This window comes from Artibeus jamaicensis, unplaced genomic scaffold (assembly GCF_021234435.1).
Source record: "Artibeus jamaicensis isolate MK-2021 breed Jamaican fruit bat unplaced genomic scaffold, CSHL_Jam_final scaffold_1019, whole genome shotgun sequence".
Classification (NCBI taxonomy): Eukaryota; Metazoa; Chordata; class Mammalia; order Chiroptera; family Phyllostomidae; genus Artibeus; species Artibeus jamaicensis.
In genome coordinates this window covers 6,878,217-6,905,555 of record NW_026522025.1, presented here as the reverse complement: position 1 = coordinate 6,905,555, position 27,339 = coordinate 6,878,217, and the positions used below count along the sequence as shown (strand labels likewise).

The 27,339-nt window shown below is 45.5% G+C and overlaps 1 protein-coding gene across 1 annotated transcript in view; it reads left to right on the top strand.

The window, feature by feature from the left end:
* Positions 1–25,822, top strand: part of C8B (complement C8 beta chain) — a 39,297-nt gene extending 13,475 nt beyond the window's left edge. Inside the window, exons 5-12 of the mRNA XM_037148515.2 lie at positions 2,043–2,175; positions 4,531–4,728; positions 8,189–8,429; positions 10,438–10,566; positions 12,913–13,076; positions 19,657–19,810; positions 22,121–22,189; positions 24,347–25,822. Coding sequence (XP_037004410.2) covers positions 2,043–2,175; positions 4,531–4,728; positions 8,189–8,429; positions 10,438–10,566; positions 12,913–13,076; positions 19,657–19,810; positions 22,121–22,189; positions 24,347–24,498 — 1,240 coding nt within the window. The 3' untranslated portion in view covers positions 24,499–25,822. The remainder of the gene's footprint in view (positions 1–2,042; positions 2,176–4,530; positions 4,729–8,188; positions 8,430–10,437; positions 10,567–12,912; positions 13,077–19,656; positions 19,811–22,120; positions 22,190–24,346) is intronic.
* Positions 25,823–27,339: the final 1,517 nt, after the last annotated feature.

The window sequence follows — 27,339 nt, the reverse complement described above, 5'->3', positions numbered from 1 at the left end:
AGCAGCTAGGGAAGGGATGGATTTCCAGGTTGGGTCTGCCGTCACTCTGTGTTCCAGGCTGCTGGGGGTCTCTGAGTTGGTCCAGTCCTCTGGCTCAGTGAGAGGAGCCGGGTCAGAAGGGACCAAACGGGCCCGGTGTTTGCCCTGCTCGCCTGCCCTGTTCTGCATCTCCTCAGCCTCTGGGGGTCAAGAGTGAGACGCTTCCCTCATGGGCATTAAAAATCACCATATCTGACACAGTATTGGGAGGAGAGCAGTGGCCCTGCTGGGATTCACCCTCTTCCTCAACAAAAATCAAATCTTAACAGTCTTAAAAGGCTGCTATTGGAACAACGAGAGAGAAAGAGACTCCTCACCTGGGGAAGACATCCTCTCAAGGCCACCTTACATGCTCATTATTATAACCGCCACCTCCTCTGTAGGGAAACTGAGGCCCGGAAAAGTTAAGACAGTTCCCAGGGATCACGTGGCTGTCCCAGGGGACAGAGCGGACATTCAGATCCGGCAGCAGACTCTGAGTGGAGATAGTGAAGGTCCGAGCTCCCTGGCCACAAGACCTCAGGTGAAGCACTTATCTACGGGAGCCTTCAGTTTTGTCATGGGTAGGAGAAAGACAGTAAACCCTTCCTTCGACTTCTGGAAGGACTGAAGGAGCTGATGTGATTGCAAGAAACTAGTAAGTGAGAGGCAGCTTATGTAGTGGGAAGAATGCAGCCTCTGTTCTTGAATTAGTCCCTCAGGCAGAGTCCCGGCCCCACTACTTGCTGCTCTGGCAGGTCAATTGCCTTCTCCATTCCTCACTTTCCTCATCTGTTAAGTGGGTATAATAATACTAATCCCTATCTCGTAAGCATTAAATGAGTCAAAGTGTGTAAATTGACTATTACAGTGCCTCCACAAAGTAAGCACCACATTATATTTGTTAAATAAAATAAATAAATATACAATTTTTTTAGTGACACGTGACATTCTGCCATAGGGAAAAGAGCTTGAGACAGTTCTGTTGGGAACAGAACTGAGGCCAATGGGCAGAAGCTGAAAGGAGACACAGCTCCTTTCAACAACAGCAAGAAGAACTTTGAGTAGCAGTCAGGCCTGGGCCACAGGACGAGTGAGCAATAACGTCTAACTATGGACGGCATTTGTGTCTGTTCTAAATGGACGTAATGATGCGTGCGGCCCAGGGCTTCAGGGACACTGAGGTGTTGCACTGGATGCTGCACCACCACGACACTCCTGTGTCTGTTTCAGTTAGACTTCAGTGAATGCTAATTATTTTACTGTCTCGTGATGCGAGTCATACAGAAATTCAGAAGAAAACCCCCCTCCTCCAGGGGCACACAATCCAGTGGGGACACCAGACACATAGTTAATAACAAGCATTTATCATGGACCAAGCAGTATTCTAAACACTTAGCAGATAGCACCTGCGCATTCCTCCCAACAGCCACATGAGGCGGGTATTCTCCTTATTCCCATTTTATAGATGAGGAGCCTGAGGTATAGAGAGGTTAACTGGTATGGCCAAGGTCATGTAACTTGTAAATGGCAGACCAGGAATTTGACCCCAGGCTTCTGGCTACAGAATTTGTGTTCTTACCTATTAGGCTAGACCACTCTTGTCAGACAGCTGTAACAGTACAGAACAATAACTGCATGAATGGGACAAGCACAAAGTCATAGGAGGACCTCTCTCCCAGCTTGGAACAAGTGTCAGTGAAGGCTTCGCACAACTGGCAATGGCAGAGCTCAATCTTGAAAGATAAGGAAAAAAAAAAAAACAGTGAATGGCTGGAAGGGTATTCTAGGCATAAGGAACAGCACTTACACATAAGAGAAGGAGCAGGGGAACTAGAGTAGGTCGTGGGTGGGAGTGGCCAGAGATCAAATGGGAAAGCCGGTTCCTACCAGCTATCAAGGGCCTTGAATGCCATGCCAAGAAATTCTGTAGGACCATCTGCTGTTTGGTAGGTCTACCAGTTAACGTTACACAGCTCGTTGCTTACCCACACCTCTTCTTCCTCTCTGTGCCTTCCCTGCAGGGTTAATTTATTCACAAACAGTCTGGAGGGCCCGGTTCTCGATCACAGGTATTACGGCGGTGGCTGCTCCCCTCATTACATTCTGAACACGAGGTTTAGGAAGCCATACAACGTGGAGAGCTACACCCCGCAGGTATGTGGCAGCCAGGAGGTCTCCGCAGGGTAGTGAGCACTCAGGGCAAAGCCGGCCGGCATGGCCGAGAGGCCAGGCCTGCAGCCTGCGACTGGGCGGGCTTGGGGCATCCCTTCATCTCTCTGAGCTTCAGTTCTTCGTGTGTAAAATGGGCAGTTCCTTCCTCACGACATGGGGTGAGGCTGACGTGCTGCACAGAGTAAGAGCAATAGCTGTGGTAGCCGCAATTATACTAACAATAACGTCAAAAGCTACCAGGAAAACAGAAGAATAGCTCAGGACGTGGAGCCTCACTCACGGGACGGCTCTGCGATTTCCCACCATGTGCTCCTAAGTGCTCCGAGTCTCCCTTTTCTTGTCTGCATATTTATTTATTTTAAATATTGTATTGTTTATGCTAGCACAGTTGTCTCAATTTTTCCCTAATTGCCCCTTCCACCCAGCCCACCCCCCACTCCCACAGTCAATCCCCACGCCTTTGTCCATGTCCGTGGGTCCTTCACATATGCTCTTTGACTAATCCCCCCCTCCCATCGTTAAGTTGGGAGTTACAAAGGTTCTGCCCTGTGGGGAGAGGACTACTTCAGGAACGTGTGAAGTGCTGAGCATACCTGCTGAATGGTGGCCCTCAGGAAACGTTAACTCTTAGTGTTACTGTCCTTGCCTGTTAGAATCAGACATTGTTCTAAAAAGCTCTACCAACAGAAGCTGTTGTGAGGCATGTGCGATCTGAAAAGCATTCTCACAGAGAACGGGGCTTAGAATAGACTGTGTTACTGTGAGTGACACACACTCAAGGTCTGAGAAGACCCTGGGGCCCGAGGCCTGGCTCTGCCCCCAGTCCCAGTTTTACTTCAGCCTCAGCTCCTTTCCCACTCTGGGCCTCACTGTCCTTGTCTATGAAGTGAGGGGTAGGACCAGATGACCTTCATGGTAGTTTCCACTTTGAAAACCGTGCATTCCTGGAGGTCAAGTTGCTACCCTACCCACCACCCTTCCTGCTCCCATTGTCCCCACACGTACTTATTGGCCAACAAAGAAAAAGGGAGCCTGGGAGGACAAATGCCCTCCCCCAGGGAGCCAGCGCCCTCTCTACAGCCTGTACTTTCCAGAGAGGACCCTAGGACAGCCATTTATCAACCAGGCCCAGGCACGGTATACAGAGGGGGCAAAAGTAGGTTTACAGTTGTTTGTATGGAAGATAATGCAATAATTAATCAACAATAATACAAGAATGCACTCCGTTGAACGTACTCACAACTGTAAACCTACTTTTGCCCATGCCTGTGTATCTGTCTCCCCTCTCCGTGGCCGACTTTTTTGAGTGCTGTGCCAGGCTCTTTACAGTATTTTACCCATATAAACACAACCCGCGGGACAAGCCCAATGGCAGGAATAATTATTGTCTGCATTTTACACATGAAGGAACTGTAAGGCATGAACAGATGAAGTCAGATGTTCAAGGTCACCCAACCTGAAAATGGCAGCCTTATTCTAGGCCCCAATGGGCAACTGGAATCATGTCTCCCTCTCTGTACTGGCAGCTGAGATGTTATTGAAACTGAAGTGTCTAGAAGTTGATGATTGCTGGGGTAGGGGTGGAGACAATTTGGGACTGGTCACTCCAGGGCCACCAAAGCAGTCCCCCTGGCAGTTCCCCAAGTGCAAAGCAGTCAGCCCTGATTTTTAAGCAGGGAGCTCTTCTGAGGCCTCTCAAGGGCATCTTTCCACCCTTGTCACCTCATCCCCACTGCGCCACCTTCGGTCAGACCCTCATTTCCTGCCTGGCATTCCTCTTACAGCCTCCTCATTGGCTTGCATCTCTGACCCCAAATTTGTCCCCACCAATCCAACCACTGTGTTGTCCTAGAATGACCTTCCTGAGGTTCGACTCCTCTTTGGATTAAGTCCAACTGGAGAGCAAGTCATCCAGAAGCCTCAGCATTCGCGTATCAGCACATTCTCTCACCACACCCCTCTTTTCCTCACTCCCATGTCTTCTGGTGTAACCACACTAGAGTCTGTGCAGTTTTTAAATACATCCTGCCCTTTCCCACCTCCATGCTTATGCCTAAGCCAAGTTCGCAGCCCAAACGTTCTCCTATCTTTCTGCCAATTCAAATCCAAACCAAGCACTCAGTTCTGAATACCTCCCCCCAGTACTGAACACCTCTGTGTCTTCTGCTGCACCATGAGCCCCGGGGGGAGACGTAGAGCTGGCTTTGCATTTCTTGTATGTAGAGAACCTGGTCCAGTGTCTGGCACATAGTCAGCATACCGTGGATGTTTGTGGACTTTTACTGAACTGATGTGAATCAAATGAAATAAAAACGTGTTCTTTTTTTCTTCCTTTAGACCCAAGGCAAATATGAATTTGCACTGACAGAATATGAATCATACTTAGATTATGAACGTAATGTCTCAAGGTTGGAAAACAGCAAATCTAGTTTCAAGTTTGGTTTTGCAATACCTGGAATATTTGAATTTGGCATAAACACAGCAAGTGATGTCAACAAACATTTTATTCGCAAAACCAAACGATTCTCTCATACTGTAAGTACCCTTTTGTTGCTCTTCAATTTCTATGTATTCATTTTGATTTTCATGCCCGCTGATGTGTTTATATTTCACATTACTACTAGTCCTAGTAACTAGTTATGTTTCCGTTATCTTGAAAATCCTTCATACACACAAAAAAATAGCGTGGTCTTGGGTCAACTTACTTTTCAGAAGACCAGGCAGCAGTGGCCTTCTCAAATTATTTACCCTCATTTTCTAAGAAGCTTTTCCCCTTGGTTTTCATTAATTTAAGATTGTAGCTACCCCAGACCAAATTATCTCTGGAGATTTTTCAAACCCAGCCATTTGACTTCTACCTCAAACTTTCAGCTGACATTCCTCTCCAGAAATTCACCCAAGACCTATTCTCTGACTTCTGGGGGGGCCTTTGGTGGAGCTGACCTCATATCACACACCTGTTTCTCCTGTATTCTTGCTGCCCCTTACCAGTTCCCTTCCTGGGGTCTTATATCTCCATATGTTCTTTTTTTTAAAATATGTATATTGATTTGGGGGGGGAAGAGAGAGAAAAACATTGATTGGCTGCCTTCCATACATACCCTACCAGGGACTGAACCTGCAACCAAAGTCTATGTCCTGACTGGGAATTGAACCCCCAATCTTCTGGTGCATGGGATAATACTCTAACCAACTGAGCCACACTGGCCACGGCTCTCCACCTGTTCCTCAATTTGTGACATCTTCTTTTCTTCCTCTACAGCCAACCTGGGTGACCCCTTCTGCTCACCTCCCTCCTTTATGTGGACAAACCATGAGCCTTCATCATTACTCCTCACCTTTCTTTAAGCTCTCACCAGTTATCGCCTACGCCTCCAGGCCTCATGCCCTGCATACCTCACTGACACTCCGAGGCATGTTCTTCCTCCTAAATTTTCTATGCGAAATATTCTTTTTCTACTACTTTCTCTGGCTCATGTTTAATTTCAGACTCATGTTTGATTCTCTTTTCTCTTCAGTTCTACCATTTGGGGCCACCAAATCCTCTAATAGAACTCTTTAATATGTTTAAATCTTAACTCTGATCCCATCTTAACTGTCCCAGGCCCTGCCATCTCTTGCTTGCCCTCCTAAAGTGTTTCCTGTCTTCCAAGTTGCCCTTTCAAATGTCTGTGCTGCCAGAAAAATGTTTCTACGATGCCAGTCTAATCATCTCATCTGCTTCCTATTGCCCATAGAGTGAAGGTCAAAGCCTTCCTTGATGGAAGAGGAGTAATAGGAGTGGGGAGTAATGGGATGTGTGAGGTTGGAGAACACGTAACAGGCAGATGTGAGGAACCTTGAATTCCAGAGTGAGGGAGGTGCATTGTCTTCTCTGAGCCTTTTCAACCTGGGTGTGACATGAGAGAAGATTAATCTGAGAGGTACACTGGGAGACCGAGAGTTAAAGTTGACAGTGATTTATGCGAGAAGGAAGGGTGAGGGGCTCAGAAAGATCTCTGCTGCAAAAATACCAACCAGTGGAGAATGGGTAGTAAACCTTTATTAGACTATAGTTATCTTGGTTTATTTTTCCTCATCTTCTAGGCTGTGAGTGCCTTGGCAGCAAAGGCTGACGTTTCACATTTTTAGACTCAGGATGGCACTTCGTAGGTGCTCATGATGAAGGATAGAACTGATTAAAAGGAACTTTCCTGGTTAAGAGAGAAAATGAAGGGTACGACCCATTTACCCCCTCACTTTCTTCTTCTGTCTCTCTCCTGTTCTTCTCCCCTCCTTCCCTCTGTGTCTCCCTACCCCCTTGGTTCAAATAGCCACTTAAGACTGCTGACATCATGTGAGGCACTAAACTAGAGACTTGGGACCCAAAGATGAATATAGCACGATTCTTGCTTTCACACTCACAGTCAGTACAAGAGGCAAATGTGTATGTAGGTAACCTACTCTTAGTCTTCAAATAGCAGTTGTAATATAGAGCTGTGTATGCTATGAAGGAATTAGAAGCAAAGTGCAATGCAATCCTGGAAAACAGAGTATGTGTACAGGAAATTCAGAGATGATATCAAATAGGTGGCAATAGCTAAGCAAGCATTTAAAATATAAGTAGGTGTGTGTCAGGCAGAAAAGGGAGGGAAGAGCAGTTCCAGCAAAAGGAACAGTGTGTGCAAAATTATATTATGAAATAAAATGGCAGATTGGGGAACAGTAAAACCTGAGATGATGCTTGCAGTATGGTGTGGGCGAAGGAAATAGTGAGGTATGGAGAGGAAGACCTGAGGGCTGTAGAAGCCGAAGCCAGAGAGGCTATTGGAGCACAGATTGTGAAGCTCATATATTCAAAGTAAGGGAGTTGATTTTTATTCTGGAGGCAACAGCGAACCAATGCATGGGTTTGTTTCCAGCCCAGAGCAGCATTATAATAATGCGACCAGAATGTAAGGATGTCAGTTCTGATTAGAAAAAGAAGAGAGATGGGTAGGAAAGCTTTTATAATAACCCAAGCAAGGAATGAAGCCTCAAATACTTAGAATACTCATGAACAGAGCATCTATTGATGGCTTAGGTTGGAGGGGCAGGGAAGAAGGGAGTCAGAAGTCACTGGGGCAGGACTAGAGAGGGTGGGAGCCAGGCAGACAGACATGGGGGTGGGAGGGGCTGGGTGGGGTCACAACCAGAGCGGGCATGGCTTTCTGGATCTGATCGGCCAGGCTGTGGAAGTTTTAATATTGGGGTAGAATGTACCCACTGGACATGTCCCACTTTTCACCTTTTTCTCAGCGTCCACAGCAGTGTAGCAGCCTCTCCCCTCGGGGTATACAAACAGCTCCGGGGTGTTTGCACGTCACCTAGCATCACCGCCTTTCAGATGATCCCACAAGTCAAGGTCACCAAACTTTCTCTGAAGGGCCAGAGGGGCTTTGTGGGGCTGCAGAGGCTCTGTTAACACTACTCAACTGTGCCACTGTAGTGTGACAGCAGCCTTGGACATGAACGCGTGGGCATGGCTCTATTCCAATAAAACTTTATTTGCAAAGCCAGGTATTGATTTTGGTGGCAGGCTATGGCTGATTGTGTCTTGCCGTACATAATGTCTCGCCTCCCTAAAGCACTGCTTTTAATTTTTCTTGAGTAGCTTTTCTTCTGAAGGACATAAAGAAGTTGCCTTTGTGGGTCAGCACATTCGGTGTCCCAACACTGTTGCCATATGTGCCCCATGCTGTCCCCTGCCATGTCTTGTTTCTGGTTACCTCCCCTTCTCATTCCGTATTTGCTGCTTTCAGGAGGCAAGTGAAGAGCTAGCTCTTCCAAGCTGAAAAGGACATCAGAATATTTATGACACATGTCGGAGAGACTGTCTTCCTTCAGATATCCTAAAGGAATCATAAGAATGATGACCCCAGACCGAGAACATCGGCTGGTATTTGTAAAGTTCATCTTCCCATTCCATGTTCCTAACTTTAAAGGTCTGGTTTTCCCATGTTGGTACTTCATTTAGGAAAGCAAATTTCTGCACGCACGCTCTGACCTTGAAGTGGCACATTACAAGCTGAAATCCAGAAGCCTCATGCTGCATCATGAATTCCTTCAGCGAGTCAAGCAACTGCCCCTGGAGTATGGTTATGGGGAATACAGAGACCTTTTCCGCGATTTTGGGACCCACTACATCACAGAGGCTGTGCTTGGGGGCATTTATGAATACACACTCGTTTTGAACAAACAGGCCATGGAGAAAGCAGGTACATGGCCCAGGGGACCATGGCTTTCCTACTGGAGCCTGTGGGAGCTGTGTGTGGTGATAGGAAGGGCTTCCGTTAATTGCAGGGAGAAGAGTTTCGAGTTGTGCCCTGCTTTTCTTCTCCTTCCCTGACTGTACTTTTACAGTTTCATTTGCAGATTCTTCCTCACTTTTTTTTTAACTTACTAAGGTTGGTTCTCCACCAAGCCCTCGGTCCAGGCAGTCCTCTGTCTCCAACTTCTCTGTAGACAAGAGTGTCCAATCTCAGCTTTTGATGCCTTTATCATGCAGATAACTTCCCAGTTTTATCCCTCCTGGTTCTCTTCTCTGTCAAATGCCTCCTTGATATCTCCATTTGAATGCCTAACAACCATCACAACTTTAATATGCCCAGTAAAGAAAACGTTTGCTTTTCTTTCCCAAATATATTTCTTCCATAGTCATCCACATCTCAGAATAGTTCTGTCATCTAACCCAGAGACTTGGGCAAAAACCTAGGAGTCAACCTTGATTCTTGTACCTTCCTTTCAGCCTATCAGCAAGTCCCATCATCCCATCAGCTTAGCCCCCAATTGCCTTTTATCTCTTTACTGTTACCATCTTACGCTCACCCCAGGACCGGTAATTCTCAAAATGTGAATGTGGATTATTTGAGAATCTTGTAAGAGGCAAACTCTGGCTCAGAAGGTTTTGGGCGAAACCCAAGATTCTGCATTTCCAGGAAGCTTTGATGTGAAGTCAGTGCTGCTGTCCCATAAACCACACTTTAAATATTGAGGTTGCGGATTATTTGCCATGGCCTCCAAACTAATATTCAACTCCCATCCCTCCTCTACAATCTGTTCTCCATACAGATATTGCCAGTCTTTGCACTTGTAATTAACTACAAGTCTAAGGCATGATTTCTGCTTCCAAACCAGGACTGTGTCCAACAGCATGGCACTTGTCAGACTAAGTGACTTGCCCTTGGCCACAAAGTTTGCAGTGGCAGACCCGGGGCTTGGTTATAAGTCCAGGGTACTTGCTAGAAGCCACATGGTGCATAATGTAAACTTACATCACGGTGACCCCAGTCTTGCCAAGATTGAGGGTACCTTTCTCCATACCAGTGGTATCAAAAGTGATTCTCATGCTTTCTCAAATGGGCTCTGGGATAAAACAAATTGGGGGAACATGACAGATCCCCCTTTAGGCATTTCCCAAACTTAACACCGTGAAGTGACACTCCGCCTGTTCTGATACAGCGTCGGCTGCACTTACTCTACCACAGAAGTCCCTTCTTTTATAAAACTTACTAATGCAAGAATTATAAGAGATATTATCAAGGGATTCATCTTTCAAAAAACATGCTTTGGGGAATCTGCACCGATATCACTAGACAACCTGAGTAGTCAAAATTCTGGTTCTTGCACTGGCCCTAGAGTGCAGCAGAAAGGTGCTTACAAGGCATACCTGATATTTCAGCTCACCCAGGGGAGGAGAGTGCCTTGGGGAGAATTAGAATTGGGATGAGTGAGAAGTGATCCAGAATCAAAGAAGAAATTGGAATGGGCCCCTTTGCCAGGTGCTATACCAGACACTAGATATGCATTACCTCAATTAGTCAATTAACAAGCTCTTTCTACTACATCAAAGATGAGGCAAGGGTGGGTCAAGGGAAGGGAGATGCTTATAGCAGCCTATATTCATCGGCTCAATCCCTAGAGACCTGCTAAGGAACCACGTTTTTAGAGAAGGGCTCTCTGAGCACTTCCCCTCTTTGGCGGGAGGCAAGAACCCTCAGAGTCTTTGAGGGGGCTGCAGGGGAAGTTGTTGCTGATCTCTTGAGAGGTCTCTGCCCTGGTGCAGTAGCTGCTTGCATTTCTTGCCATCAGGCTGGCTACCCATTTATCTGCACCCAAGTCCCTGTGTGGCCCCATACAATCCAGCCAAGCCTCTAGAATCAACGCAGGGAAAGGGACAGGATGAATCACCTTTAGGTCAAGAGTCTCTTTTCTTGCTTCTTTCAGATTATTCTCTTAAGGATGTTCATGCCTGTGCCCAAGCAGGTTTTAAAACTGGTGCTGCAATAAAGGGGGTCTACGTCAAGCTTGGTGTGTCACTGGCCAAGTGCACGGGTATTCTGAGGGAAATAAAAGGTGAGTGGCAGGGGCCTGTGACTCCTATGCTTAGCCTCTTTCCCTCTAGAACACCTCTGGGATCTTGTCTTTCTTTATGTTAAATACCGGATATTCCAAGACATCTCAATTAAAATAATAGTAATTCATTCAGTAAAAATTTACCTAGCTCCTACTATATGCAGGACATACAAAAATGAATAAAACTGCATTTCTATCCTCATGGTAGTCACATGAGGTAGGCAAAAAAAGAACCAAAGACAAGACAGGGATGAGCACCAAACCCAGCCTAAGGCATCTGGGGGGGCTTCCTAAGGGAGGCATCATTTGAGTTGCAGGAGTCAAGTATCAAGGCTGTGTTTTAGGCAGGAAAAAAAATCTAACAATGGAAAGTTAGTCCGGGGGCTCATTTTAGCTGGAGTTGGCTGGGCTAGAGGTAGGATGCTGGGGTCAGGGGAGGTAGGCAAGAAGACTAGCCCTTGCCTGAGACAATGGGCTTTAGAGAGACTAGAAGAACTGGCAAAATAAAAAATTCAGCAGAGTCCTCATGGCAGGAGAGACAAGATTGGGGGTGTGTACTGAAGCCAGAGTGTAGAGTCAGGTTAGGAGCAGGAAACTCAAAGGCCAAACAAGGGAGCTGGGATGCACCATGGGCAGCGGAAGAGGAAAGAGAGGTTGATGGGCAGGGCTCCAATCTCCAGCCCCTTCTGCACTTCAAGCCGCTCTCCTTCATCTGCTGCACCTACTAAGCTTATGTGAGATAGAGTTCCACAGCTCAAACAAAACAACAACAAAAAACTAACCACTCATCTAAAACAATCTCTTGTACTGTGGCTGATGTGTGCTTGATGTTAATTGGTTCATTTTGGTGCGGCTGGGTTGGAAGATGCATTCTACATATGGAGGCATACATAAGATACAGGTGCTCTTTAAAGACCACTGGTAAAGCAACATCCCATCCAGGTTGTTAGAGAGAACATTGCTCAGTACCCCAGAACCCTCACCAATCACAACCCCTTCCTTCCTTTCCAAGATAGCACCATCCTGACTCCTGTGTTAACCACGCTTTTCCTTTCTTAATAGTTTCACCTCCCATATGTATCGCTAACCAGTATGGATCAGTGTTGCTTGTCTTTGAGCCATGGATGGATGGAATGTAATCTTTTCAGTTCTTTGGGGTTTTTTTCATTCAACATCATGTTTTTGTGTATAATTATAACTAGTTCATTTCCATTGCTGCATAGTACTTTAGTGTTTGAATACAACACTTTGTCTGTCCTACTGGTAAGTTTGGGTCTTTTGCTACTTCACACACTTGGAACCGATGCTGCAATGATTATTCTCACTTAGGCATCTGGTCTATCTGTGCAAGTGTCTCTCCAGAGACCACACCTAGGAATGGAATTGCTGGGTGATTGATATGTTCTTTTTCTAGACTAGATAGTGCCAAGCTGTTTTCTGAAATAGTTTTACCTGTTTACACCCCTACTCAGAGCTGAGTAGCCACTTTATATCAGCTCTTTGGGCTTTGGGCACATAGACCAATTAGAATGAGAATGACTCACTGATGTGACTGAGGGCTTTCTGGGAATCTCCAAGAAAAATCAAAATAATAGTCAGTCTGTAGCAGACACTCTTTCATAAGTGTCTGTCCCCTGCAGAGCCCAGCCTTTACAGATTTTCCCAGCTTTGTCATTCCACACAAAGAAGCAATGCATCTCAGAGCTTGGGCAGAGCTATCTGCATAAATTCCTTCACACCAGCGTCTAAGATTTCTCCTCTGCTAAGTAAGAACTACATACTTTCTATGCCATAGTGAAGACTGAGTGTATACATGTGCAGCACTTAGATTAGTGACTGACATGTGAATGATCAATACTTATCTACTTACTATTTACCTATCTATGATCTATGAATCTATCCCTATGTATAGACAGATTTATGTATCTATCTATTGACTAATTTATTTATTTAACTATGAGCTATCAACTTAGCCATATGAATGTATGTATGTATGTTGGCATGTATCTACCTATCAACTATCTACTAATCTCTTTACATACCTATGAGCTGTTAATCTATCTGATATCTATCTTCCATTGACTAACTTAGTGAATGTCATTTATAGATGCTCAAAATAAATGTCCCTCTTGTTCTGTCCCCAACTTGCGTTCCACATGATTGGGTGAGCTGTCTTTTGCCCCTTGCCGTGTGCCCCCCTTGCTGGCAGGGATGTGTCTTCTCTACCCACTTCTCCAGGGCAAACTCAGTGAATATCATGGTAACCAGGCTGTTAGCTGGGTTGCAGTAAATTCTAAGGTACAAAAGTAGATTCCCTGACATTCCAGGTCTCTGTGTCCATATCAGATAGAAACAAAAGAAACAGCATGGTAGCGGATTTGGTGGTCCGAGTGCGAGGAGGAGCAAGTGAGTACATCACCGCCCTGGCCTACAAGGACCTGCCGACGGCAGACCTGATGCAGGAGTGGGGAGATGCAGTGCAGTACAACCCAGACATCATCAAAATCAAGGTACAGCTGGGCGGCTGCTCCACCCACCCTCTCTCTATTCAGAAAACAGCCATGAGGGGCCACTGAGTGAGCCAGCATGTAGAATACAGAGCTCAATAAAACCCAGCCCCCAGTCATGAGATACATACCTTATAGTGGAAAATACATCTGGAATGAACTGGTTGCAATACACTGCTCAGCACTGGTTAGAAACTCCTGACTCCCTCTCCCTTGGGCCCCCAAGTTGCTGAAGAAAATGAACCATCAGCTTCTATTCCAGGCTTGTTACTACTGTTGCCATTTCATCAGAGAATTGCTCATTCACTTATTTGTTCATTTAAATATTCATTCAGGTAACCAACAAATGGTTGCTGTGTTCCTGCAGTGTGATAGGCACTGAGGCACTGGAGGGAAATAGAGGGACGTGCAAGGATGAGAAATACAGTCTGCACCGAACAGTAAGACACATCAGGCACAACCGTCCTGCAGGGCAGGACAGTACATCACGGTGATCACTGACATCTTTGGGGCACGTATTCATGACACTCGGCCCAGGGCTTTAACAGTCTTATTTGATTTAATCACCACAAGTCTTCAGATTAAGTGCACTTATCTCCATTTTGTGGCAGATAAAAACCAAGGTCACAGAGGTGGCACCCATCTGTGGTTGCTGGGGAGTCTCCAATAGGCCTAGACCTGAGACTTGCACCTTTTCCCTCCCCTCCAGACTTTTAAAAAATAATGATCCCAACCACCTGTCACCCAAACAAGAGCAGTTTTGAAAACTTAAACTAAAAAGACATTTGCTGGAACGGGACTGTCATACACATCAGCAGCGGTAGGTCCTTGCCTGTGGGGCCTTCAGGACGGTGTCCATGTCATATCTTACACCGTCCTCTTCTCACCGTCATCTGTGCAGTCATTGAGCGTGCAGCCTCCAGCCCCTGGAGGTTTACTCTCACAGCAGAGGGGGGAGCTGAGGAGCTAGCGCTCTGCACTTCCCAACCCCGGCAATTACCCATAGGGTCTTCATTTGTATGTCAAATGCATAGTTTCTACAGAACAAGAAGGCTGCCATTCAAATCCTCTCCTCTGCCACTTACTCAGTAGTGACATGTAGGAAAGCATTAAGGACAGCATTGCAGGTAGCTCCAGAGAAGTCTAGGATTGGCTGATGGCACAGTGACATGGGTTGGTATCATACATGGGCATAGGAGAGAACAGAGTTCAGGAAGAAACAGATCCCTGGCACTTATAGTTTAGTTATCTCTCACCTGAACCTTTTATTTAAAACTGAGAGTTAGTGGATTGCCTTGATTACCTATCTGAATAGGTCAGATACGCTAGCCTGGGCATTGGGAATGCCAAGTGCCAAGCATATGATGTGATATGGGATGCGGTGTATGGGGGCCATGTTTGCATGCTAAGCTTCTCAAACAGGCCTGCAAACAACCACAGATGTGTGGCACTTTCCTGAGGCTTCGCAGCACACATGGCACGTAGTAGAAAGTCATACCCACATCAGTGTGGGGCTCTGCAGGCCTAAGTGGGCTGAAAGAGGGGAAGAGATTGGAGAATCAGAGCTGTTTTCAAGAGCTGCGGGGGCAGGATTGTTGAAGGTTTCTAGGCACTTCCTCTGTACATTCCTAACGTGAGTTGGAAACATACATTCTGGGCATCCCAATCCTTCATGCAGTTTCTGGCAAAAGAAACCTATAAATGGCTTCACACGATCTGTGACTAATTCTCCTCGGCACAGTCAGCTTACTAGGTAGCTGGAGCAGTGCTTGCTTCCCAGGACAGCAGAGTCCACTACATGAGCAATTCTGGACACAAGCGTTGGCCAAGGCCAGTGCTGGAGACCACGACCTGAGACAGGATTCCTGTAGAAGCCAGGTGGGCAGGGAAGGAAGCCACGGAAAAGCCCCCTATTCACTGGTGAACTTTAAGCACAGAGAGAGAGAGCTCTTTATTTGCAGCAGAGTTAAGTGAAAGTGATATAAAGAAAGTTCTGAGCACAAAAGATTGACATGACACTCAGAATGCAGTGGACAAGCATATGTCAAAAATACAGAAAAACAAGTAAATTTAAAATGCATTGGCTTTGTGATTATAATGAAATTCAAGAAAATGGGGAATGTATGTAATAAAAAATAGGAGTTGAGATGTTTAGACATGAATCAGGTGAAAAGGGACGTCACTGAACACAGGAAACCAAACTCGCAATAGCAGAATTAAAACCTACGTGGGAAACTATAAAGAACAGAATTGACACTGCAGAAAATTGAGCCAGTGATGTGGAAGGGGCTGTAAAAATGTTCTTAGAATGTAGGAGCACAAGACAACGAGATTAAAACAATTACATGAAAGAAGTATGATGGACGGAGAGCACAGAGTTACAGTCTAAAACTCAGGGGCTTCTTCCTGAGAAGGAGACAAGATTAAGTGTGAAGATGCGTTAATCAAACACATAATGAGGGGAATTTCCCTGAGCTGATACTATAAAACGAGCAGCTTGTTCAAAATTAGGCAGAAGTACCGGGGGGGCGGGGGGGGGGGACTATACTGAAACACATTCTGGTGATTTTTTTTTTTTACTTTTAGCAACAAATATATCCTATGAAAATAAGTCATACTGGTCATAGAATTCTTTGTGACACTAAATGCCTGAAGATAGTGGAGGGACAACCACCAGGTCTGGAAGGGAAAAGCTTCTGGTGCATTGAGTGATCCTTAATGGCTGAGAAATCCCAAAGACATTTTGAGATATTAAAGGAAGTATATAAGGGGTGGCTAACTTTAGGAAATGCAGGATATCAGATTAAATTTGAACTTCAGACAAATAAGGAATAATTTTTTAATATAAGCATCTCCACCGTAGTTCACTGGATATACTTACACTAAAAAAATTATTTGTTGTTGATCTGAAAGTCAATTTTAACTGGGAATTCTGTATTTAACCGGCAACCCTAGTCACCAAGTGTACTATCCGTGCACATGTTCATAGTCGTCAGGGCAGCGAAGCTAGGGTCTGAGATGCAGGCTGCTGGAAGCCATTGAACGGAGCGTGAGCACTGTCCAGGGCAGAGGGAAAAAACACAGTAGCAAATGGTGCCCAGAGAGATGTGAGGACAGCCTAGGTTATGCTGCAGGGAAACAATCCCCAAACCTCGGTGACACGTTGAAAAGTATAGTGGCCGGGGGGCTTTCCCACGGTCACTCAGGGATCCCGGTGATGAAGGCTTTGCCTGGGCCTGTGCCCCTAAGATCACCAGCAGAGGTAAGGAAATAGGGAAAGTCACCTCACTCCACTCCAAAAGCTTAGGTCTGGAAGGCTCACTCCCTGTACTCACCTTTGATGGCTCCGGACGACTCACAATACAAATATGCCCTTAGGGATGGCAGGGGATTGCAGCCCAGACACCTGCCCAGAAAGAAAGCTTCTGTGCTTGGTAAACAGTGATAACCACCTCCAAACCTTTCTAAAGCAGCTTAGCCACGTATTCCCTAAAAGCAAATTACTCTGACTGAGAGAACGTTTAACACACGGATGTTGTGTTAGCGTGGCCTGGGCAGATGATGTTGGACGTGGACTGACGGGACTGACAACATCACCCTCAAAAATAAGTTCTGAATTTCAAATAAGGAAACCATGAATGTGATTAAATGGCAGGTTGCACACCTACAAAATAATTTCGCCACATGTGAAATTCTAACTGTAAAAGGAATGATGTGATTTAAAAGAAAGACATTTCTCAAAGAAATAGGCAACAGCCAGAACTCAGATGAATAAATATGCAAAATTTTCAGCTTTTCTAGGAATTAAAAACTAAAGTAACAAAGCAATATTGTTTTACATATCAAACTGACAGTGATTAAAAATCCATAAGCCTTAATGTCCATTGAGAGTGATGAGATGGGCACTTTCATAAAATGAGCTGGGATTACGAATCGTTACAGCCCTTCAGGAAAAGGATTTAACCATACACACCCCAGACACTAAAAAATGTTCTTAGCTTTTGATTTAATAACCCTATATGCAGAATTAGCTAAAGAAACACTTGTTAAAGTTGGTAAAGATGTGTATATAAAAACGTGCCTTGTTTTATGTAATTTATAATAGCAAAAGAGAAAAACAAAAGGAAACCTAAAGATTTAATAACAGGGCCAAAATTGAATATGTTCTTATTCACCCATACCACAGGATACCATGTAGCCACAAAAAATTATTTTATGCTCATAATATGAGATGAATGAAAAAAGTGGAATCCAAAACTATATTTGTCTTGGGCCACCAATTTGGTGTCACTACAGTATTTGTCCATCTACCAATCCAAAACAGATGCACTGAAAGGAAATAGACCTTTCAGTTCAAGCTGGTAACAGTTCAAGTTCTTTCCCACTACTGTGTGGCTCTGGTCAATCCATTTAACTTTTCTGTGCCTTAGCCTTTTCATCTGTAAAATGGGAATACAGAGGATTCCCCGACTCATAAGATTGTCATGGAGGTTAAGTTAAATAATCTACGTAAAGTATTTAGTTCAGCACCTGATAAATACTAGTTATGGCGATAAAGGTATTTGTTATTATTTAAAATGTCAATCACTGGGGTCCATTATAGAGAATTGCATGGTCTTTAAGAGATAGCACCCTTCATCTCTTTGCAGACATATGATAAATAAAATTTGTATAAGGCAGTTGTGCTAAGGACCCAATAATCAATGTGAGTGGTTATGACTGTGTGTTTAGAGAAGAGATGGGAAGAAAGGAGGGAGAGAGGGAGGAAGCAAAAGAGAAAAGAGAGCCAGGAAGAGAGGACCAGCAAACCAAAGAACAGACAGATGAGTCGTATTAATTTAATTTAAAAAGGAAGCAGTGAAGTTTTGAGTTGTTGCTCAGAATTCCGCCATGATCTGCAAAATTTGGAGAACCCTGGGTTAGAGGTTAAAAATAGAAATATTAAAGCCATTTTTATCAGTAATCACCATGAACTAGTAGGGACGACAAATGCTATTTTAGGAGTTGTTTGACTTTGTTCGAGTTATTTCCCCTCACCTGACAATGGGGCTAAGGGCGGCTACCTTACGAAAGTGGAGCGGGGCCATGTTTGTGAACCACCAGCACAGCCCCTGGCACACACAGCGTCCATGGAAGGGTTATTCCAGTTCTGCCGCTGACTTGTTCTCTCTCCTGGAGCAACTCTGTAGCACTGGTAGGACAATGCCTGCCTGGGTAAAGCCAGCCTTCTGGGCTACTCTATAGGGAAAGCTGACTGTTTGGAAGAGCTCATCATTGGTGTATAGCAAACCCACCCCCTTGCCTCCTGATGCTCTGTGCACTGCCCCCCCCCCCCGCCGTGGGCACCAGCAGGCTGGAAGCTTCTGCAAACAGCCTCTGGATCAATTCATTGACCACAAAACAGTGAGACAATGGGACCACCAAGGGGCCTTGCTCTGCGCACTGGGGCGAAGGTCAGCATCAGATGCATTAAGAAATGGAAGCAATTTTCTTCTCACTGGAGGCTTCTATTAGGCCTGATTGCCTGTATTTAGACAGACCCTAAACTCTCCAGGGCTGGATTAGGGCACGATCACTAACAAAATCTGGAGAGGAACCTGGCCTTGGAGCCGAAACTAGAGCCAAGAGAATGAACATTTTTTTACAATCTTTTGGGGATTTGCGTCTGTTTTTTCCTGACCTACAAACACCACCAGTTCCATTGGTAGCTTCCAGTCCTCAAACACTGCTGTGCCCTCTGAGCAACCAGCATCACTCCTCCTGCTTCTGAGGTTCTGCTGTCCACACCCTCTCCTCCACGCCTGCTGCTACTGTCCTGATGATGAGGTCTCCAGTCCCCCTTCAGTGCATCTATCCACTTTATCAGTGGTCCTCACAGTGCTCGGGGTTGGACGCTAGAGACAGCTGAGCATTTGTGGCCCTGATCTTTAGGAGTTTACCATCTACCTGGAGAAGAGAGAGAGAGATTTCGACACAGAAAATGTAACCACCACAGGGAGCAGCAGGAATTTGGATCAGAGGAGCAGTATAGAGTGTTCTGAGCATTTCCTGGTGGCAAGGTGTTCTGTGAGTGCTGGAGCTCAGGAAAGGCTTTCTGATAGTGGCTCTTGCATAATGTGAATGCTTTTGATAGATTTGGAGGAGAGTGTTGCAAGGGTGAGGTTCCTTTAAGACTTTCAAAGAGCTGTTTAAAAATCACATCCTCCCTCACCTCAGACACGTTAACCACCTGCTCCTCTCTATCCATTACAAGTTTCCACTGTTGCCTGTCATCACTATACGGTAAGTATCCATTAGCACGTTAGTCTCTATCTCTAGATTCTGAGTTACTTGCAAGTGGGGATTTTATTTTATTCCCTACTTGTGCTGAATTCCTGGTACTGAGGAAGTATTCAGTAAGTACTGGTTGACTTGAACTTGAATGAGCTTATCTACATGCTGTGTCATTTATCCAGTTCCATATGAATCCACTTTTGGTCTCCATGCATGCACTAACCCTTTGCCCATTCCTGCAGAGCCTTGCTTTACACTTCTATTTAATGAACGCTTTCTGTTGACATGATCGCCTTGCCTCCCTTCCCAGGCAGAGCCTCTGTATGAACTGGTGACCGCCGCAGACTTCGCCTACTCCAGCACGGTGAAGCAGAACATGAAGCGGGCCCTGGAGGAGTTCCAGAGGGAAGTCAGCTCCTGCATCTGTGCTCCCTGCCATGGGAATGGAGTCCCTGTCCTGAAAGGTACCACTTCCAGGCACCTGCTGTCCCCTGTGGAAGCCTTCATCTGGAGGGGCTGAATGGGGGCCAGAACAGGTTATCAAGACCACATACTCTCCAGAGTAGCTCAAGGGGAGTTTCTAGGTCAATCCCTAGTCCTCTGCCTCAGGCCACAGGGTCCCTCGTGAAGTTGTCTTCATTATCTCGAAGGGGGAAAGGGTCCCAGGGTCCTTTGGAGCCGCTTAAAGCTGAGCTTCTTCAACCTAACTCATCATTCAAACTACAGCTTGCCTTGGAGACAGTGTATTGTAGGTTTGCTTACAGACCACAGTAATAAAGCGGGTATCTCAATAAAGCCAGTCTTGGTCTTTTTGCTGGTGGACTCTTGCCTTCCACCTGTAAAAAACCACAACACCTGTGAAGGGCAATCAAGTGAAGCACAATCATACGAGGTATGCCATGCCTGCGACCTTCAGAACTGCTGGTGCTTGGGCCCCAACCTGAATCATGATGCAGTATCTCTGGGGAAGGGCCCCGCAGCAGGATGGTGAAACCCTCTCCAGGTAGTGCTAACCTGCAGCCTGGGTGTGATTCAGGATTGCCAGAGACCCTACCTCTCCTGGATTGGGAGCAGGAACCCCTGCACTCAGGTGCAGCTCGCGGCGCAGGGCACCATGTTCCTCCAAGGCAGCGGATCCCAGCCCAGGCTGCCTGTGAGAATCACCTGGGGGGCTTCTCACAAACACGAAGCCACGGGCCTCTGCCCAGAGTGAATCCTTGGGGTTAGCTTTTGAAAAAGCCGGCCAGATGCTTCTACTGTAGAGTCAGGGCCGAGAAGCTGCTCTGCAGCTTTCATCCATGGCAGAGAGGACCGAGGATTTCGCTGAGCTTGTGGACTAGTGGGAAAGCTGGACTGGAGCAAAGAGTTACACTGAAAATACCAAGTGGTGGTAGAAGTGTTAGTCCCGCTCCCAAGGACTCAGAACACAGGCAGCTAGGACATGCTGCTCTGGCTGTCTGGGTACCTGGGTTCCAGCCACAAGGGGCACAGTGGGTGACAGCAGCATTAAACTGAAGACAGGAGCAGACTGAGGCTGTGTGGTGTGTAACAAAAAAGAGTGGAGATGGACTCAGGAAATCTGGTCAAAGAAGGGGCCCTTGGGCTGAGCAGAGGAAACTCTGTGCATTTCCTGGCCGAGACACGGTGAACAGATTGGGGTACTGGGGAGCTGTGGAAAGGATGGGCCACTAGAATTTGATTCCTAACTCTGAGGGTCACACTGGGGCCACTGCAGTTAGCAGGACAAACTTGAGAGTTTCTGGGACCTGGGATCTTATGCTCTCTTACGATGGGCTAGCAAAACTCTGAGAAAGTGCCCGGTCCAGCCTGATGACAAAAAGGGGGGACTGGTTCCAGGACATCCCAGCCCAGGGAGCCAGTTGTGGTGGGCAGGATGAACCGTGTGGATGGAGCAAGCTCAACAGAGGGGATATGGGAAAGACCTGTTCTCATGGGAAAGATCCCAGCTACCCAGCTGAGACTGAGGGTGTGAGTGTCTAACTCATTGGACAAGATGGATATGAGCAAAGAAGACACAGTGAGAGTGTAAGGCCAGGAAGCTCTGCCTTCAGGACAAGGACACCTAAGTGAGACTCAGTTCAGCAGGAAGGAAAGGGTTCAGCTCAGCAGCTCAAGGGTTTGATCTAGGGTTGCTGAAATCCTCCTCGCCTTGTGTGACATTGGGACCTAGAACCTGGGACCCACTTGAGGTATTCACTGGAGGTGGGGAAGAATATGAAGATAGGGGCTGGGATGCTCACAGGGCCTGATTTACGGAGGGCAGTTCTGTGAAGACATTCAGTGTGATCCAGATGAGAGAAGCTCCAGGCTGACATGTTGCAGAGTAACATAAGAAGTAACTAGCCAAAGGGAGGATGAGACATCTCAGGGTGGTGAGTTCCCCATCACTAAAGGTGATCAAGCAGAGGCTAGATAATTACTTGTGGTGGAAATGACCATTGGCCTCACTCATCACAAATGTACCTTCTGACTCTGAACTCATAATACTAGGTCAAATTTGTGCTAATGAGTAGTATTCCTCAACAACTCCATATAATTATCCATGATGGCAATAAATGTGTTCTATTATGGGCAAAGGGCTATCAAGAAAGGAGAAAGTATTCTTGGCACTGAACCATCTTATTTCAAACCATTCAACTGATTGTTCGCCCTCTTTTAACCTAATGAAAAAGCAGTGATGTAGAGAAATGAACTCCGAAAGTTCCTTGTGCCACATGATTATAGTTCACATTCTCTCTGTGTTGTCTTTCCAGAATCACGCTGTGAATGCATCTGTCCTAATGGATTTCAAGGCCAAGGCTGTGAGATCACCTTACGGAAAAGTAAGGAGTATTTGAGAGTTGGTGGGAAAGGGAGATCTGGGGAAGTTCAGAGAGTAATTCAAAACAGCAAGAGCAAAGTGGGGGTGTCTGGTGGGGAGCTGAACACTATAAAACTTGAGATCCATCCTGGCTCCAGGTTGGATATTTTGTTATTTTGCAACTGAGAGTGCTTCCTGTGATAGGCTGACTAATGGCATTTTCAAGTCATGTCTTTGGATCATTCTGGAATGCTTATCTTTTTTTTCTCTTTAAATTTAATAAACTCCTATTCAGTTCTCAAAATCCAGTGCAGATGCCTCTTGTTCCCTAAAAAGTCTTCTAGCTCCTCCCCCTTCCCAGGTAGAATTAGTTAATTCCTGCTTTGGACTCTGTGAGTAGGCGGATCGTGTTCGCTGTGTCTCTGTGTCCCCATGTCACAGCACAGCCACTTGCTCAGGGGTATGTGTTGAAGTAACAGATGAACGACTATAAACTCTCATCACGTTCTCTCCCAGCTCTCAAATTCTTTGGCCAGTGTATTATCTGAGAGTTCTCAACCAGCTACCCTTCCTTCCCTTTTTTCCTTTCTATGACTTTTAGTGATACCATTAAACCAGAAAATGGCACATCAAATTGAAGCAGTAAACATTTATTAGGCACCTGACTGTGCGCCAGGCACCTGGCTGAATGCTTGAACCCAACTGGGTTCAAATTCCACCTCTATCATTGAATAACTGTGACCTTGAGCAACTTACTTCACCTCTTTGTGCCTCAGTTTTCTCATCTGTGAAATAGATGTTGGACACTCAGATGTCATAGAGTTGTCTTGAGTTTCTCATCAGGCATATAAAGCACCTAGAATGATGCTGACCATGTTGTGAGAGCCAGATAGATATTGGTTCGCTTGTTTTAGAGCTAAATAAATATTAAATCCTTTTGTATTTTACATATGTTAATTTTAAATCCATTTTATGTATTTTGTGTTTTACATATATTAAATGTATATTTTACACATATTAAATCCTTTAATCCTCACAACTTCATAAAGTGCATACTGTTGATATCACCATTTAAAGATGAAGAAACTGAGGTTTAATGGGCCATGAACTAACTTGCTCAATGGTCACACAGTTAGTACATGTGGGAACCCAGGTTCATGTCCAGTGGGTCTGACTCTATACTCTTTGATCTTGACTCCTGCCTGTCTATACTATTCCCCTTCCCAGCAACAAGGTCAAGGTTGTCTTCACTCCCTCTTCTCCCACACTTCACCCAGGTCCCACACAGTAATCTGCCAGGGAACATGCAATTGGATTTCTATTGGTTGGAACAGACCTTAGAAAACTCCTGCTCCAGCCTTCTTGTTTTACAAAGGGGGAGGCCCAGAGACATTAAGTAGTTACCCAGAATTGCACTGTGAGTTAGAAGCTCAGCCAGACACATGATATATTATGGTGGGTATAATCAATTATTTGCCAATCTCATCAACAAAAAATCTCCAGAGTAAAGGCAGATATGAGGAAAGAGAGAGCACAGTGTTATTATATCATTTAACACACACAAGACTCACAACAGACAACATAGCTCCTATTCTATACATTGAGAAGTAAACTATCCAGCATCCTATAGCCGAAATGTGTCTAAGCTGGGAACCATTCATTCAACAAACATTCACTAAGGGCCTCCTGTGTGACAGCTTAGCTGCTGGGATTCCATGGTGAGCAAATCGGATGTAGATCCTGTCGTCCCGGAGACGCCTCTCTAGAAGGAAAGGCCAACGTTATTTGAGTTACGCCAAAAATATATTTAAAGTTTGAATTGTAACTGCGGCAAAATGCTCTGAGAGCTTCAAATATGAGGAATCGATAGGGAGTTAAGGGTCAGGGAAAGTGTCCCTGTAGCAATAATGCTTATACTGGGATCTGAAGGGTGAATGGGACTGCCTTGATAAATAGAGGAAGGAAGAATGTATTGGGCCGCGGAACAGCATGTGCAAAGGCCCGGTGGTAGAATGGAGCATGGTGAAAACAATGGCCTGAAAAGAAGAACAGTTGACTGGAGGAGGAAGGTCAGAGTTTCAGACTCCCAAAGCTTTCTCGATTATATGCTCCATGCCACCTATAGGGCACCACAGTGTAATCAGGGTTAATTAATGTTCCTTGACCTTCTTTCTCATAGATGTCCCCATTGATGGCCGATGGAGTTGCTGGTCAAACTGGTCTCCGTGCTCTGGAGGACAGAAAACAAGACAGAGGCAGTGCAACAATCCACCTCCTCAAAATGGGGGCAACCCCTGCGTGGGACCCACTTCAGAAACACTCACCTGTTAAGGAAGGGAGAGCGTCTAGCACTGACAGTGCCGCGGGCTGCACATAGTAGGGGTTTACACCCTAGGGTCTCAGGCAGCTCACCCCACACTAGCTCCCTGCTGGGGCCAGCTCAGGGCTGAAGGGCTGTGCCAGTCAGGATGTTTAAAACAAAGATTTGTAAAGTGCACATTGATTGGAACACATAGTGAGCTAAACAATAATTATAGGTTCCTTAAAGGCTTAATCACATTGGTAACCCTCACTTGGCTTATCTCTACAGTTTTCTTTTACTCACATGTACCACCCAGCCAGGAACTGTGCTGAGGGTTAGTCACTTTGAAGTCCTACTGTCTAGCAGTGACTGGCGCAGAGTAGGTGTCCAGTAATGAATCAATGAATAAATATTCAGTTGCTCCTCCCTTGAGGAGTACACTGTCTTGGTCAATGACAATGGCAGTTAATATTTATTGAATGGTTACTTTGGACCAATCGCAGCACTTAATTCATCAGTAGGTTAATTCATTCCATGCTAATGACAACCTTGTACAGTGGATGCCATACATCAGCCCTATCAAACAGGTGGGGGACTGAGGCTTAGAACAGTTAGGTGACTTCTGCAGGGATACACAGCCAGGAAGTGGCAGAGCTGGGCTGCAAACCCGGGCACTTACTTGGGTTCAGGGTTCTAAACTCATAATTATAATGTTTCCTTTCTTTCGATAAACTTGGGCATTTGATTAACAAAGAATATTTTATTAAATAAAACATAGGAAATAAAACGTAGGAGAAAGTGCCATGTGTGTATGTGTTTGTGAGTGGGATTGACAGACATTCACCCATGCATCCTGAGGGGACTGATTCTGGTCCCTCAGCTCCCTTGGGTGCTGAGCACTGGAAGGGTTGGTTCTGTGTGTTGCAAGCAGGAGTTCTGGGGCAGAGCTGAATTGTTGTGATGTGAGTGGGTACCCAGAGAAGGTCCTCAGTTAGAGATCAGAGCCAGGGAAACTGATCACTGAATGGGAGACAGTTAACAAAATAATGGGAAAATAGAGGAAAGGTTGTGTTGGCTGGAAAAGGAAGCATGTCAAGGAGAAGTTCAAGTTGATGGCTGGGGGCAATGAGCAATGTAAACCTTCTCCTACCTCTGTACATTCTACTTCACTCACTCATGCTTTTGCACAAATCCCATTTGGGGGAGGGAGGTACTTGAAGAGGAGAATAAGAAGGCAGTTGATCTTCGGGTTACTAAAAAACAAAATATTTTTACTATTTAGATTGAGTCAAGTGATCATGTAATCTTTCTTGCTGTTATTCTATGATATTAAAACATCCCTTAATATTTTTGTTTGTCTCTGGGGTACTTTCAATCTGAATTCATAACTTAATGTGAATCTGTTGAAATCAAATTGGTAGGAAAAAAAAACAAGTTAGTGGAAGGCGAATTGATTCATCCTATTCATTTTCAAGCAGGTTTTCATTGTTTTGTTTTGTTTTGGGTTTTTTTTTTTTTTTTGCCACATCATCTGTCTGAGTTTGCTGTTGGGCTGAGTCCTGGGGCTTAAGGCCTTACCACGTCCATGACACAAAAGCATGGGGTACTACTGCGCCCCATCCTGGGCCAACCACCCATCTGAGACTGACAACCCCAGAGGCAGCCAGTATCTCCCTGCTCAGGGGTTGCTGGAGCAAGCATGTTGATTCTTTCCTGCATCTCCCTGTCCCCTGCAATTGAGCTGACAGGGCTGGCCCTTTTTTGACTTAATATTATTTCTTCGCTGTCTGCTGTTATTTCAGCAGGCTAATCCAATAATGTTTTCTCTCTTTCATTATGCCAGGGCTGTATAATTTTCTTGAGTTCTAATCTATCTTCTTTTAAGATTCCCCAGAGATGGGGAAGAGCGGCTCCGTCGTTGGTGGAGGGGAGGCTCCCCCGAAGCTTACGCCGGCACAGCACGTGGAAGCCAGTGCCGCCAAATTAAATCCGGAGTCTCAATCACAGCCTCCGCTTCTGATGGGGAATTTGAGTTGATTACGGAGATGCCAGCCCAGGTTCACGTTTATTGCATTTAAGAGAAATTGTTTATCCTATTAAATATAGTCTTGAAGGAGAGACAATTGAATTGCGGAGCACCGGTGAATACCCAGGTGACGCCCAGGCGCTGCTAAACTGTGTAATAATTATATTCTTATTTGTGGGCTGAACTTCCCCTTGTGGCTCTTCTTGCAAACAAATGCATTTAGGAGGAGGCTCGAACACAATGTAAGAATTAAACAAAATAAATGCAAACTGTGCTTTTGGAAAACCTTGGCAACTGTTTGCACCAGTGTGCCCGGGTAGGAGCTGCAGTATCCGTGGGGCACCATCTAGGCAGTGGCTTGGCAGTGGTCCTGGAAGCCTGAACACAGAACAGGATACCTGGATGTGGGAGAGTTTTGCATCCCAAAGCATGCATCTCTGAAATGCTGGTAGTTCTGCCATGTGCTTGATGGGGTGGGGGTGGGGGAGGGGAGGTGGGGGTGGAAGGTGTTCTGTATCTACGCTTCCTCCCTGTATGACCTTGGCTAATAACATAACTTCTATGGGAATAATAATTATTATAATCATTATGATAATAGCTGCCAATTAGACAGTGCTTTTCAGTTTGTGAAGTCTTTCAGCCTGCATTATCTCATTTAATCTTTATCTGAATTTGATGGGGTAGATGTTAATGCACTCACCAGGTGTCATGTGAAGAAAGCTTCAGAGAGAAGCCAGTCCTTACAGTGAATGAGCTGACTATGGAAATGAAGGTGGGATGGCGGAGGGATGTGCAGGGAGGCCAGAAGAAGGAGCACCTGCTGCCAGACAATCCAGAGGAAAAT